General features: G+C 39.9%; 1 protein-coding gene across 9 annotated transcripts in view; it reads right to left on the bottom strand.

Annotated features, from left to right (window-relative positions):
* The window catches only part of FBXL4 (F-box and leucine rich repeat protein 4), a 69,447-nt gene that overhangs the window by 16,376 nt on the left and 37,311 nt on the right, over nucleotides 1-15,760 (bottom strand). For all 9 annotated transcript variants that reach the window (XM_074990854.1, XM_074990855.1, XM_074990848.1 and 6 more), the window contains 2 exons: nucleotides 15,326-15,570; nucleotides 12,280-12,493 (listed from right to left, as the gene is read on the bottom strand). In XM_074990854.1, the coding sequence (XP_074846955.1) occupies nucleotides 12,280-12,493; nucleotides 15,326-15,570 (459 nt within the window). The remainder of the gene's footprint in view (nucleotides 1-12,279; nucleotides 12,494-15,325; nucleotides 15,571-15,760) is intronic.

Below are 15,760 nucleotides of genomic sequence, written 5' to 3'. Positions count from 1 at the left end.
TCTGATTGGAAATGATAATTCCAGATCACTGTAACAAAATCATCTAACACATTATCTTGGGGATACAATAATCATTAAGGCTTGCCTGAATTTCTCCAGAAACATTGGTATCAATAGAATGGAAGGGAAATGAGGAAAGCCCCTGACAGACCTGCTTGGCTCAAACCACATCTAGTACAGAACATGTGATGCCTCTTATTCTGGTTTGTGGCAAATAAAGCTATGTCTACACTAGACATAGCAGTTGACTGCTGATATTCAATTTTAACTGTGCCATTTGCGTAACTAAAATTGATTTATCAGCAGTCAACTTCAATGGCTGCCTACAAATTCAGAAGAAGGTTGATGGGAATGTCCCATTGACCTTCTTTAATCCTCGCTGCTCATGAGGCGTTCCAGGGTTGACTTTGACTACAGAAAGCACTGTTTCACACGTGCGCGAAACAAAACCCCGGAAGATTGACCCTGAGTGGGTCGATCTTCTGTGGCAGTATAGATGTAGGTTAAGTCTGTTTTTCACATCCCTACCAGTAATGATCTTTTTCAGAACTGAGTCTATTCTTGGCAACCTGGACAGTGTCCACTGTGTTATCTGTTAAGGGAGTTTGTAAGCCTGGAAGATGAAGAGTTATTGGTGTGAGCTGATGAATACACAAGGCATGCAGGTGAATGAGTGTTTGGCAGAGAGGGGAAAACTGTTCTCTGTCTGCTGACCAAATACACTGCAGTTGTAGTGTCCATCACCACAAGGATTATGAATTCCTGTAGCAAGGATAGAAATGCCTTACCATGCAGATGGCTCTGAACTCTAGGATGTGTAACTGGAGATGAGCTTCCTGATAGGACTACAGGCCCTGAGTTGGAAGGTGATCTGGATGAGCACCACATCCCTGGGTCGAGGCATCTTACCACCAGTGTTTTGGTAAGCAGAGTTGCAGCAAATGGCATTCCTGTTACAGACATAAAATGGGTTCTTCACTACTGTAATGAAGAGAGGTTGTTTTATTAGACCTTTACCTTCATGTGCATTTGGTGACTGTTTAGCAGTTGCAACCACTCCTGCATGTAGTATTGCATGCTGTGTGATAGCTGCAGAAGGCCATACGAACAAGGAGTCTGAGATGTCTCTGTGTGAGCTTTCAGAAGATCGGTACGGCTCCCTATGGAGCAGAACCTAGCCTATGGTAGGTAAGCTGCCGCTGAGCTTGACTTTAACACAGCTTTTGTGAATTCTATACTTTGAGTCAGCAATAGTTGGATTTTCCTCTCCTGAACTTGAATGTTAGTGTGGCAAAAAGATCTCTGATTTAATGAATCAAGTTTGTTATCTGTTTGAGTGCTCTTCCTTGGATAAGCCAACTGTTGAGGTATTGGTGTACCTGGACCCCTTGTCTACTGTTGAAAGGCCAAGCACATAGGAAATAACCTTGGTGCTGTGGAAGAAACAAAGGGCAGGACTGGTAGGGAGGCAACCCTATTTGGAAACTGAATAATTCTCTTCAGGTCAGATGAACAAATGTGAAAGTAGACATTCTGCAGGCTGAGAGCTTCAAGCCAGTCTTGAGGACCCAGGGCGGGAATTATGTGACCAGGCTCATCATCATGAATATGAAATGTCAGAGGAATCTGTTGGGATGACTCCAAGATACACATTCTGATCTAAGGTATCTGATCAGCATACAACCTGCTTCCGTGAAGTAGCCACTAAGTCAGCAAGAAAAGAGGCAGAGATCATTATCTGTTGAAATATCTTTTTTCCACAGAGGTTCTGATGTTTTTTGGGGGTTGAGGGTCTCTGTCTGTTTGAGTTTGAGAGTTGGCCTATACCTTCACTGTGGCTGGCGTGTTATAGTTGGTGATCAACAAATGACTCTCAAGTCTTTTAATGAATGAAAGGCTTTGCCAGTTAGTACATTAAGTAGTTAGTAACTTTCAAACAGGAGGTCCTCAATGTTTATTTAGAATTTCCAAAGCTTTCCAGAAGATCAGAAACATCGCAATGGAAGTGATATCAGACGCATCAACAGTAACCAGCCAAGATGTAGAAGCCATTAACTGCCCTTCAGACACTAAGTAATCTCAGCTCCACCTGTTCATTCTGAAGTTTATCTTTCATTAATGACCCCTTGTCTAAATTCAGATAATCAGTTCCACAGCACTGTAAAAATCTGACATGTATACCTAGATGCAAATTGAATAGTAGATCTTCCTGAGAATAAATAAAGTGTTTTTATGGTCTTTCTCTTTGTTATCATAATTGAGGACTTTGATGTTTATGTATCTTTCACATCCTACCACCAGTGATCCAGAGACTGGGTAAGTATAAAAATACTCTGAGTGCTTGATAACACTGGCTTCCTTGGACACAGGTGCCATGGGTGGTGGAGTCTGCCACAGATCCATAGGCAGTGCCATGAACTCATCAATAGGCTGGAACTGATAGGCTGGCAGCATTACCAGGCATGCAGAATGTCCAGTAATGTGAGGGTTGGCTCTTGTGTCACCTCCACAGGAATCTGCAAGACATCTGTCATGCACTGTAAATCTTAAAATCATCCAGCTGGCTAAAAGCCGCAAGGATGGGTCCCTCAGCAGGTGACAGTAAGTTTCTATGCTGATACTTTTGGAATCAACTAACCTTACCTGCTGTTTTAGCTTCTCCTCACTGCCATGCTTCCATTGGTGCTATCTGTGGGTTTGGGACAACAGACTCTTTTGAGTACATTTATAGTCTTGTAGGGGAGGGAGATCTAACTTTGGGAGTCGGTACAGGGAAGGCATCTCAGATATTTGCATACCCCAAGGAGCCCCAAATGGGCTATATTACATGCTATACAGGCATAGGACTGGATATTAGGAACACTCTGCATGAGATCCTTCAGTGTTTGATTGGGCAGTCACTGGACTGATCTTGATGCTCTTTTGTTTTCAATTTAAATGGGATTTGCAGTCTCACCCCCGACCCCCACGGTGAGTCACTATAAATATTCAAAGTTGAGAAAACTCCCTCCTGTTTCATGTTTTCATGACTGGGGATTTTCTCTCCTATTTCAAGCTGTTCTCATTTGCTTTGATGATTCCTCACTGGTTTCTCCTAGGTTGGACAGTGGATAGGTGGACTTTCTGCTTGGAGAGGCGGGCCTTCCCTGACTAATGACTTCACCGCCCTATTGTGAGATGATGCTGAAATAACAGTTTCAACTGTAATCACAATTTTCTACACAGAGTTTTCATATATGTACTTACAAAATAGGTTTTTTACAATGAAATAACATAGGACACAAACCGGTCATTTAATTGCTTTTTTGGAAAGTTAAAACTTCTCTTCTCCCCAGGGAGTATCTGGAGATTGTCAAAACAATGTTTTATGGAAAATGGGTTTTGTCAAATCTAATTTCTTTTTTGTAATGACTACAACTTTGGTTGATAAGAGTAACTACACAGATGTAACACGCTTAGGCTTTTATAAGGTATTTAGCAGTACCACTTGCCATTCTGATTAAAATATTAGCACCATAAAATGTCAATAACGCACAATATAAATGGATTAAGAACTGGCTAACTGGCAGATCTCAAAAAATAATTACCATTGGGAAATCATCACAAAATATGAGTTTCTGTAGTGGTCCATAAGGATTAGTAATAGGCTTAACACTTTTCCACATTGTCATCAATGATCTGCGAGTAAATATAAAATCCCTACTGATCAAATTGGTTGATGACAAAGACTGGTAGGATGGCAAAGAGCAAGAAGCACAGGGCAGTCATACAAAGCAGTCTGGATTGCCTGGGCTCATTCAAGTAAAATATGTTCTAATACAGCCAAATGCAAAGTTATGCACCTAGGTATGAGGAACACAGGCCATACCTACAGACTGGGGATTGCATCCTGGAAAGCAGCGACTCTGAAAGCCCTAGCCATACACCTGTCACTATGAAAAGAACAAGCAAAATTAATTACACCTTATATATTCAACCCACTGTTTCTTTCTCCATTGCCTTTTTGCCCCAGCTCTTGCCTCCTGGGGTACCAAAAATGATCTGCACTTTACCTGGAAACAAAATGGAAGACCTCTTTCCCTCCTTCAAACAGCCTTCTGAAGATACTACAATGCTCTCTAAGCCTGGCTTGAGCGGCTGGACTGATATCTGGGGGCAGGAGAGGAAGGGAAATTCACTGCTTTCAATAAAACCTGTTCTCTCAACCTTGTAAAGCTATAGTCTCAGTAAGGTCCTTCAAGTATGAAATGAACTGCTGCCAGTTGGATTTTATCAGCCCTGAATCATGTTTGGTGTTCAATACACTATATAAAACCCTTCCAGACACCAGTTTCAAGGCTCTGAGGGAAAAACAGTCAATCACCTCTTGTAACTATTGTTCTTTGAGATGTGTTGCTCATGTCTATTTCATTTTAGGTGTGTGTGTGCTCCAGAGGTGAGAATGGGCCACTGCAGTGCACCAGTAAGAACCATCCAACTGACTGGCTTCCACGGGCTCGACTTTTTGATTCCTTTTGCTGGCTGCCCTGCCAGACTCTACTGGGAGGACCCTAGTGGGAGAGCAAAAGTTGCAGCTGTCCTAGGGCCAGGCAATTTAAAGGGGTATGGGGCTCCTGACTACTGCTGCTAGGAATCCCAAACCCTTTTAAGTCATGTTGACAGCCCCTTGACCCAGCTTCCACTGCTGCAGTTCTGGGACTCCTAGCCGCTGCCTATGAAGGACTGGCGAGGTGGGGTCTGCCCCAGACCCAACTCTTCTGCCTGAGGCCTTTTTGGGGACATCAGCTGCCCTCTTGCTAAGGGCACCCGGCTTGGTGGTGGAAAGGGTGCTTTACAGTTTACAGAAGTAGCCTGTAAACTGCTTTTTAATTTTTTTTCCTGTTACCTTTTTGCTATAGAAATATCAGAAATTATCTGATCTTTCCTTCTGGTAGTCTTTAAGGTGCTACAGAACTGCATGATCTTTTCTACCACTCGATGTACACTGTAAATTCTTGCGGGTGACTGGAGGGCCTGAATCTTTAGTAACAGTTTTTATTCCAAATGGTTATTTAGAAATTTGAATAAATGCACATTGAGAAGCAACATTGTTTAAGCAGTTTGAATAAAAATCACCTTTCTTTTTATTTAATCAGGATTAAGTGTAACAATTCTCCAGTTGTCCATACAGTCTTCCAGTAAACACAAGGCAGACAAAACCTGAATTTCTAATGTAAAAAAAAAAGTGCTGGGGAATAGCTCTTTCAAAATAAAATCAGGATTTATATGCATTATAAACAGAAGACAAGGGCAAATAACAAGCTCCTTCCCCTTCTGGACTTGGAAACATAACTTTATCTTTTAAAAAAAACCCATTACTTCCATATTCAAATAGTAGTTGCCATTTGTTGCAAGTGAATAAGGAAATTTGAGACATTTTCCAACATGTGTGAATTGACCAAAATGATATGTATGGAAAAAATGGATTCTTATTCAGCTTTTGTTTGTGACATCAGTTGCTATAATTCCCTCTCCCTTTTGTAATAGAGAACTTATTTACCTGTAGGTCACAAAATGTACCTTGAAAAGCCCTGGGATAAAACAAAACATGATTTTATAAGGGCAAATCATACCTGACCAACCGGATCATCTTCTTTGAGAAGTTAACTGATTTTTTTAGACAAAGAACATTTGGTAGATTTAATCCACCTGGAATTCATTAAGGCATTTGATACAGTTCTCCATGGAAAATTATTAGTTAAACTGGGGATGATGGGGACTACTATGAGAATTAAAGAGAACAAGGAACTCGTTACAGGGAAGACTACAATGGGTAATACTAAAAAGTGAGCTGGAGACAGTTACTAGTGGAATTCCTTGATGGTTTTATAAGCTGTAAGAACAGAAGCCTGTGGGGTGGGGGCTTAAAAAAGCAAACAACCCTTACCTTCAACTGAATGCCATTGATTCTGGCCTGGTCTCAGTGAAGGGAGCATCTGCGGTAACTGCTCAGGGGGGAGATGCAGGGGCCCAGGGCAACCCCCCTGCAGTCCCACAAGCCCTAGGCCCCAAGCACCTTCCTGCGCTGCATGCCCCACCCCAGCAGCAAGGAGATGCTTGGGGCAACAGCAGCCACAGGGGGTACCTTCACCCTATCCTCCCTCCCCTTCCCCACATTCACCACACAGTGCTCCACCATGCCCTCCTGGCCCACTAAGTCCTGCTTCTCCGTGGATGGCTGGAAATGGAGGCCACCCAGTAGCCTGAGGAGAAGTGGGGCTTAGCTGGCTGGGAGGCAGTGTCGGACTAGACCAAGATGTACTTGTTCTGTGGAGTGAGCGTGGGGGGTGAGGCCAGGGAGAGACAAACCCCTGGGTCTAGGTAATGCCCCCTCATATCAATAGGACAGCTGAGGTGGCCGTCATAGGGCCCCCAGAAGCGTGGGGCCTTGGGCGGCCACCCCTCATCCTATAGATGGGATGGCTCTGCTCAGCAGGAATTTCACCCACATGCCAGCACAAACCAGGCTTTCCTGTAGCCTACTCTGCTGTCTCAGCACTGACCCTGACCACATGCTGGGTGGGAACTGGCTTGCTACTTGTTCTCCATTTCTGAAGAGGTTGAGAAAAAGAGGTGCCATTCTTCAGACCTCCTCAGAAAGCCAATTTTTTTTTTTTTTTTTTTAAGGTTAGTAGTTTGGAGAAGATTAAACCCTAATAAAGAAACCGACATTTAGTGCAGCATCCCTTACAAAAGCTCTGCTACAAGGTAAGCTTTGCCATCTGCCATGTGTCCTATGCTGAGGCACACAATCCTAAAGTATTTTTTTCTGAGGCCCAGGCTCAGAGCAAAGATTTTATGTGCCCCCATTTGCTATAGAGATGGGAAATGCCCCAGCTGTAAAGACAGTGATAGGGAGGGGACTGACAAGATTCCATTCAAGAGAACAGCACTGGCCCAGCTTATAAGGCATTCTAACCTCCACTCCTTATTGCAAATTTGTTACTTCTGCTATGCTACTGCAGAGAAGCAATAAATCAACTTCCAGCAAAACTCACCAAATCATAATTTTACGAGCATTAATTCAGCTTTTTAGACATCTAGCAACATCTTGCAGAATAACAACAGCTTTCCTTTTCCTGTGTTACGTTCAGCTCTCAGATGAGCAATCTGTGACGGCAGCAAGCTGATGCTTCATTTTTTTTTAAATATAATTCCTTATTCAATATAAATCCAAAATAGGTAATTTCAATAAGTAAAGCTGCATACAGGGAGTTCCTGATAAGATCACATGCAAATACCCCTTTCTGAACACTATACCACAATATTAAAAAAGAAGATAATTTCCATTCACCTATTTTGGATCCCAGTCGCAAAATTACTAAAAAAAAAAAACCCCACCAACCAACCAATCAGGAAAATCAGATAGCAAAACAGTAATCTGAAAAGAGACAATCATACTCTGTAATATTTTTACTAAGCTTTAAGATAAGTGAACTTTTATTTCCTAGGCTTAGTAAAGAACAGATTCTACCACTTTGCAAATGCCAATGTGCAGGAAATCAGGTCAGACAGTAAACAATTCTACCTCATGTTGAAAGTTGCTAGTATTATCAACATGAACAAATAATTAGATCACCTATAATTTTAAAAATGCTAACACTGAAATCTTAGGCAAGAAGAATCTGGATAATTATTCTAAAAATTAGACTTGGGATTATCTGAAGTCCTCCAGAATCTATTAATTTGAATAATCTAAGTAATTCAGAACTACATTTCTTCCACCTCTTTGGCACTGTGTAGTAATGAGTAAATAGCCAAAATTGGGGGAGGGCAGGACCTAGCAGAATTTATGAAATATCTTGTATGTTGAGATGATTTAGAGAAGGAATTATGGCTTTTTGTCTGAAGTCTTAGTTACTAATCAGGAGTAGCAAATACTGTGTAGTTTTCTTAAATTACTCTTATTTTAAAGTTACAATAACTAAATTTGTATAGTTATATCACATTATAACACTTGTTATATACAATAGGCATTTCTAAAGCAACTATCACCATTGTAACTCAGCTTCTAAGAGAACAATTTCAGTAGCACTAACAATATTCAAAAGGAAATTCCACTCTGATTGAAAGAATACAATATATTGACAGGTGTACAAATGATATTAAAGTTGAAATAAGGGTCTAGTTTAAAATCTCTCAAGCGAGGAATTTAAGATTTTCAGTCTGATCTTAAATTCATTGTACTGAATCCAAGATAATGTGGGATGCACAGATCAGTTTGAAGTTATATACTTGTGCATATTACAATACCAAGAAGCAACTAGTCTAGTTAAAGACTGAATAGGAGCATTTTATAAATGAAACATAGAACATTAATGATACTAGAATCACTAGGTTCCACTTTCTTTTTAAAGCAAGTCAGTAGTTCAGCATCAGAGGGGTAGCTGTGTTAGTCTGTATCCACAAAAACAAGGAGGAATCCTGTGGCAACTCATCGACTAACAGGTTTACTGGAGAATATTGGAGATGCATCTGATGAAGTGGGTCTTTGCCCATGAAAGCTTATGCTCCAATAAATCTGTTAGCCTATAAGATGCCACAGTACTCCTCATTGTTTTTTCAGTAATTCAGCACATTTTTTTTGAATTTCAGAAAAACTTGCATAGAGCTTGGCTGCCTAATAAAAAGTAGAGTAACATAAAGTAGATGAAACAGTGGTGCATGAATTCCACAGCTCAGGGCTTCTTACCCTCTAACAGCTCCATCTCTTCTAAATAAAGGGACTCTTGCTCATATACATCCACCCATCATAAATGTGGCAATAAGGTATGGTGATAGTGATGGTTTCTCAGACTGACAGTCCCAAGCCAATTAGAACTTTATAAATCAAAAATACCACTTTAAACTTCAACCAGAAACCACCATCAGCTAGTGTAGATCATGAGCTCAGAGCAAGAAATTTCACGTAATAAGTGAGCAATTGCATTCTGCACTATTTTCAGTTCCTGAGCTGATTCATGTTGCCGTCTCATATCCACTAAAATTAGATTATTGCAGCAGACTGACACCTAGAGTGGAGGACTCACAGAGACAGTACTCAAAGAAGAATATAAGCTTTCAAAAGAGTGACATTACCTTCGTTATGGGAAATAACATAAATTAAGCAGTGCTCGTATCACTTTGTCCTCACCCATAACTATTTCAGAGTTGGGGACAAATTATACCTTCAAATCAATGGCACTGCTATGGGCACCCGCATGGCCCCACAGTATGCCAACATTTTTATGTCTGACCTGGAACACTTTCTCAGTTCTCATCCCCTAATGTCCCTCCTCTACCTGCGCTACATTGATGACATCTTCATCATCTGGACCCATGGGAAGGAGGCTCTTGAAGAGTTCCACTGTGATTTCAACAGTTTCCACCCCACCATCAACCTTAGCCTGGACCAGTCCACACAAGAAATTCACTTCCTGGACACTACTGTGCAGATAAGTGACGGTCACATGAATATCACCCTATACCGAAAACCCACGGACCGCTGTGTTTATCTACACGCCTCCAGCTTCCATCCAGGGCATACTACACGATCCATTGTTTACAGCCAGGCACTAAGGTACAACCATATTTGCTCTGATCCATCAGACAGAGACAAATATCTACAAGACCTTTGCCAAGCTTTCCTCAAACTACAAAACCCACCTAAGAAAGTGAGGAAACAGATTGATAGAGACACACGGGTACCCAGAAGCCACCTGCTACAAGACAGGCCTCATAAGGAAAACAAGAGAACACCACTGACCGTCACGTACAACCCCCACCTAAGGCCTCTCCACTGCATCATCAGTGATCTGCAACCCATGCTGAACAATGATCTTTCACTCTCAAAGACCATGGGAGGCAGGCCTGTCCTCACCTATAGAGAGCCTGCCAACCTTAAACAAATTCTCACCAGCCACCACAAACCAGTGACTCTAGGCCTGGAACCAGCCCCTGCAACAGTCCTTGCTGCCAACTCTGCTCACATATCTACACCAGCGACATCATCACAGGACCTAACACCAACTACACCATCAGGGGCTCCTTCTCCTGAACATCTACTAATATAATATATGCCATCATGTGCCAGCCATGCCCCACTACAATTTTCATTGGCCAAACTGGACAGTCTCTCCCTAAAAGAATAAATGGACATAAATCAGACATCAGGAACGGTAATGTACAGAAACCTGTGGGGGAACACTTCAAATTCCCTGGACATTCCGTGGCAGATTTAAGGGTGACAGTTCTGAAACAAAAAAATTTTAAAAATCAAATGGAGAGAGAAATCTCTGAGCTGCAATTTATTTGCAAATTTGACTCCATTAACCATGCATTAAACAGAGACTGGGAGTGGCTTGCAGTTTGCAAAGGCAGTTTCTCTGTTCTGGGTGTTAGTATCTCCCCATTAGACTCTGACAAAAGCTCACATCCCCCCGTCTGATCTGACTTGTTTTTTCCTCTTTTGATAAGTACTGTTGATACTGGGCCATTTCCACCTTGCTGAATAGACCTTGTCAGCTCTGGCCCTCCCTCTTACTGGGACCCCACTCTTTAAATACCCCTCTGAAACCAACCCCCACTCATGCATCCGATGAAACAGGTCTTTGCCCATGAAAGCTTATGCTCCAAAATATCTGTTAGTCTATAAGGTGCCACAAGACTTCTTGTTGTTCTGGTATCACACAGTTGACTTTACAGAATTGTGCAACTGCAGTTGGGATTTTTGTACCTTATTTGAAAGCTTGGGAGGGGCTTCTAAAATTTAGCACATCTACTCTGCAACAAATTTTGGAAAAACCTCCTCTCTCAGGCCATCCCTTCTTCCTCATAGAATGAGGTATTTTATATCTGCCAACAGTATGGACCCACTTTTACGGAAGTGATCTCAGATGTGGCAGACCTTTTCTGGGAAACTCCGGTATCCCAGAAAAGGGCTGTAGTCTAGCCATGGCCTTGGGGTAGGGGATCTGTGTGCCAGAAAGCAAGTAATTTGGACTACGGCGGGTTTATTCTTTTCCTAATTTAGGGAGGCTGATGGGTTAGCTTGTATTTAGATTAGCAGTGAGTGAATTATTAACATTTAGCAAAGTGCACTGGATTTTGGATAGGTGCTCTTTAATGAATAGTGAATAAGTGTAGGTAAGAAGTTTTACCTCAGTGTGCGAAATCATGCCATAATTTAAAACTAACATTTTGGTTAGGTGCCAGACAAGGGCATACAATTGACAGTGAATCGGGAACCATGATTTGTGTTTTGGAGGTCCAGCTGAATATTTTTGCATCTCTATTACCAGCAACATGAGGTGATAAAGTAATCAAATCTTAGATGATTACCTAAGTAGATCTTCCTTAATTATGAACTAGCTCTCTTGCCATTAGCAGGAAGCACCACTTTATCTAGGTTTTCATGTCTAGGCCTTAAAGCCATGAAAGCTCATTACCTAATAAATGAATTATTTAGCCTTTAAGGTGGTACAGGATTTCTTTTTTTTTCTTTTTTTCTTTTTTTTTGTTGCCAAGTAGATGGGCCAAATTTCAGAAAAGCCCCTCCTGACAGAAAACCAGAAAAAATGTATGTAAATTGTGGTGTGTAATTTGCATATCTTTTTCAGATATTTTTCCATAGTCTAGGCATAGCACCAGATTACCACCTTCCTCTCCAAAAACTGTAAGGAAAAAAAATGACCTTTGAAGTATGTTCCAAAGGTCAGCAGCTTTTGGCTGTTCTGGAATAGATATTACCTATTTGAAAGCTCTGTCCAAAAATACTTCAGGTTCAATACCTAAAATACTGACATAATAAAAAAATACAACAGAACTTTACTAACTACGAACTCAGTCTAGATAAGTGATTTCTGGTAATTAGCAAATTTATTATGAAACAAACTTGGTACTGTACATAACAAAAAGCAATTTGCTCTTTTTTTTTAGTTGCAGTTTGTAATTAAAAGTCTGACATTTTTAAATGTACTACCAATGCTGCCATATAGTTTGTAACAACAGGGAGTTGTTACTCAGACATCAGTAGGGCACTATTTTTTTCGTATGGAAAAATCAGGAAAGACCAACTGTCTTGCATGTGGATTAGAAAGTGACCAAAAATTAAATTTCTCCTATTTTTTAAAAACACAATAACTATACTGGTAAATAATATACACATATTTACTTCACTCTTTGTACATTATTTATATGATAAAAATTAAACCATTTACAGGGAGTCAAAATACCTGTAAAGGTTAAAATAATTGTTCCTACCTCTACTTTGGTTCGATAAAGGATGAGACGCTTAAGATTGCACACTTTGGCAATGTGGTTGAAAGCGTGAGGTGGCAGCTTATCACAAGAAGAGAGATTTAATTCCTGAAGGTTTGGACACATCTCAGCAATGACCTCCAAACAAGTCTCGTTGAGGAAATGGCCACAAGCCAATTCAAGGCGCACTAGTTCAGAGCCACACACTTTCATGAACCTGTAAAAAGCATGTATTGTTTAAATTAGAAGGGAGGAAAATATAGTTTTCTGTGGAAATTTTAGAATACTGTAAAAATAAGTAGATACAGTTGAAGAATATTTTGAAGTACAGAAAATGGAAAACCTGCATCACTTACACAGTGTTAAATTAATCTGTAAACTAGCAATAATCATGGTTAGGCTAAAAAGTTGATTGTAACAGATTCAGGGGAATCTATTAATGGAAAAAAGTCTTAAAAATCACGGTTCATTTCACTGTCAAGCTGGAGATCAAGCATCCAAAATGAGGATATTCTGACAGTTACGTTTATTCCAACATTCACGCAACAATGTTGCATATCTTAGATACTTTTTGGTGTTTTGGTGTTCTCCAATGAAACCATACATTAGAGTTTACATTTGACAAAGTTAAGAAGAGCACAAAATATGCTGCAAAAAGGGCTACGTTAATTTTGCTAGTGCAGCCCTAAAGACAGATTCAAAAAAGCAATTTCAGGTACAATACTACAGCTGCCCTTATCTGTGTGGTATTTTAGTACATGAAACACAAAACAATGCTACACTAACAACTGAAAGCATAGCTCAATTTAGTGATTTTCATTGTTTAAGACACAAATTTAAGAAGTAAAGAGAGCATAAAGCCTTGCATGTAAATTAGATATTTCCATGGTTTTACTTTAATTATCTAACATCTCAAGATAAAGAAACCTATTTTCAAAATTTAATTTAATTTTTAGTTGATATTGTCCTTTTAATCCACTGGGATTTTTTTCCCTGTCACCTCAGAGAATTTGTACAGTTATGACATATTACACAGCATCACTTGACCGTTTGGCTTATATCCTAAGCCATTTACACTGACACTCCAGTTATGTGAATTACTCTAGCATGTCTCCAACATCATTTAATAATTTTGTTTATGCTACACTAGTCATTTTGGCATAAATACACCTAAGAACATTCAAATACTCATCTCACTTTTTAAATGCCTGCTGTGCCTTCTTTTTCCGTTTCAGTTCCCCCCCCCCCCTCTTTATTTCTATCCAAATTATAGGAGCTCAGTTATTGTCTGCAATACTCTGAAGCGAAACAGTTATGATATTCCTCTATAAGCCTCATGGATATTATCAAGAAGTTAAATTACCATTAGCATTGCCTCAGGACATTCATATGCCTGAATCGTTCTAACATCTCATGAAAATACAGTGTTTGCTTTAGGCAGATTTCTTAAATTATTCATTTTTCCATTTTACTTCCCTAAATTTTAAAATACAGATCTTCGGTTTACAGAAGCTATGGACAACCTAGGCTAGCAAGTGGGCCTCAAGACTGTTGTGATCAAGATGGTCTCCTGGGATAGGATAGTTTTGCTAAACTATGTATACTTAGAATTTGCTGGGCATTCAGATTGAACTATAACAGTGCTTTGATTGGATGCACAGGAAGTGCATGGCTCTTGATCAACGTGTGCAATTAGTACATACCTTGTTTCACATGCCCTTGATTTAAGTGAATGTCACTTGAGTAATACTAGTAGGAAAATACCTACGTGGACAGAATCTGACAAAATCTGACAACCCTGCAAGTGGTTGACAACAAACAAAATCTCCACCAGCCAAACACAGAATTCCAGTAGGTCTCATGTGGCCCTTGGGCCACACGTTGCCCACCATGGATTTACAGTGGAGTGCCCCGCTAGATACCATTTAACACATATGAGCAAAAAAGTGGGAAATGATACATGTTAGCAAGCCAGAAATGTGGTGGTTGCATTTTAGTTGTTTTCAATGAATTACTACATAGTCATTTTCCAGTTTCGGAGCAGGGTACATGTGCAAAATGCCTGTTTCCTACAGGACTATATGCTTAAATATTTTTTGATATTTTAATTTACACTAAACACCAATGATTAGTTAGGGTCCCTCTCCTGCAAACTGCTCCATGTGGGTCCACTCCTCCGCACACCCACAGACTCATTTACTTTTATGGGGCTCTTCATAAGGCTCAGGGACTCATCCCCAATATGAAGCAGTTTGCTGAATCCTGGCTTTAAGAATAATCTGAAAATATCCAATATGTTACTTACTAGCTCAGAACTAGTCACTAGAGTTCAGAGTTTATCAATTCACTGGAAATGGACCTTCAGTTATATATGTTTGTGCCGTGGTAACTTACATGGAATCACAGATCAGGGTTGGAAGAGTCCTCAAGTGGTTATCTATTCAAACCACCAACTAAATCATTCCAGTCAGAGCTTTATCAAGTCTGTCCTTAAAAAAAGCTGTTGGGCTGTTTTTGATAGTTCTTTCATACGGCATACAGTTAGAAATCTTCTCATTTCATTATCATCCATTATCCTTTATGTTCCAGAATACTGACATTTAATGGCTTCATTTATACCAAGTGGAATTCTGAATTGTGTTATTTGCGAAATACTTTTGTGGCACAATTTTAATAAGAGTCTCAATATCCCAGAAGAAAGTTAACATGAGTTCTTATTAAAAGAAATTTTTCTACATGTACTTATATATCTATCACATTAAACTGCCTTCTGTTGTTGTGTGCAAGCTTATTGTTTTACCTGAAGAATAGATGGGAAGATCCTTATATATCACATTTAACTGGCTTTTCTTGCTGCATGTAATCTTTTTGTTTTAACTGAAGAATACATTAAAGTGCATCATTTCCTGTACTGAAAAATCCTTCCCTTCATTTTCAAACACAAAGAAGCACATGGGTACCTTTTGATACAAGCATGAGGTTTAATGGCTTTTAAAAATTTAATGACAAAACTACTGAATGGCAGCTCAGAATGACACTGACCACTGACCTGCTAAATCCAGAAACAGAAATGGCTCCTCTGTTTCCTGTCCAAGATAAATTTAGCCACTGGACAAGAGTGCAGCGGGACAGTAGGTATTCCAGAGATGTATCGTTTATCTTTGTCCAGTAAGGTTGTAAACTGAGGTGAATGTATTGTAGAGGATCACAGCAATGCCGATACAAGAGCTTACAAGTCTGTGCTAGTCTACACAGGTCTGGTATTGTAAGGTGACTCAAAATCAACTGAATGAGCTGTTAAAAAAAACAGATCATAGAATCCAAACAAGCAGGAAGAAAATATACTGTAAATAAAATTATTAGCTTGTAATTAAAGTGGTGTCTCAAATAAACTATATATTAACAATTAAATAAGAATCCTCCATGTCATCAGTTTGATAACATGGAGCAACAGAGGGAAAGCACCCCAGCATATAAAAAGCAG

This window comes from Carettochelys insculpta, chromosome 3 (assembly GCF_033958435.1).
Source record: "Carettochelys insculpta isolate YL-2023 chromosome 3, ASM3395843v1, whole genome shotgun sequence".
Taxonomy (NCBI): domain Eukaryota; kingdom Metazoa; phylum Chordata; order Testudines; family Carettochelyidae; genus Carettochelys; species Carettochelys insculpta.
The sequence above is the reverse complement of the archived record's forward strand: the minus strand, read 5'-3'. Positions and strand labels throughout refer to the sequence as shown.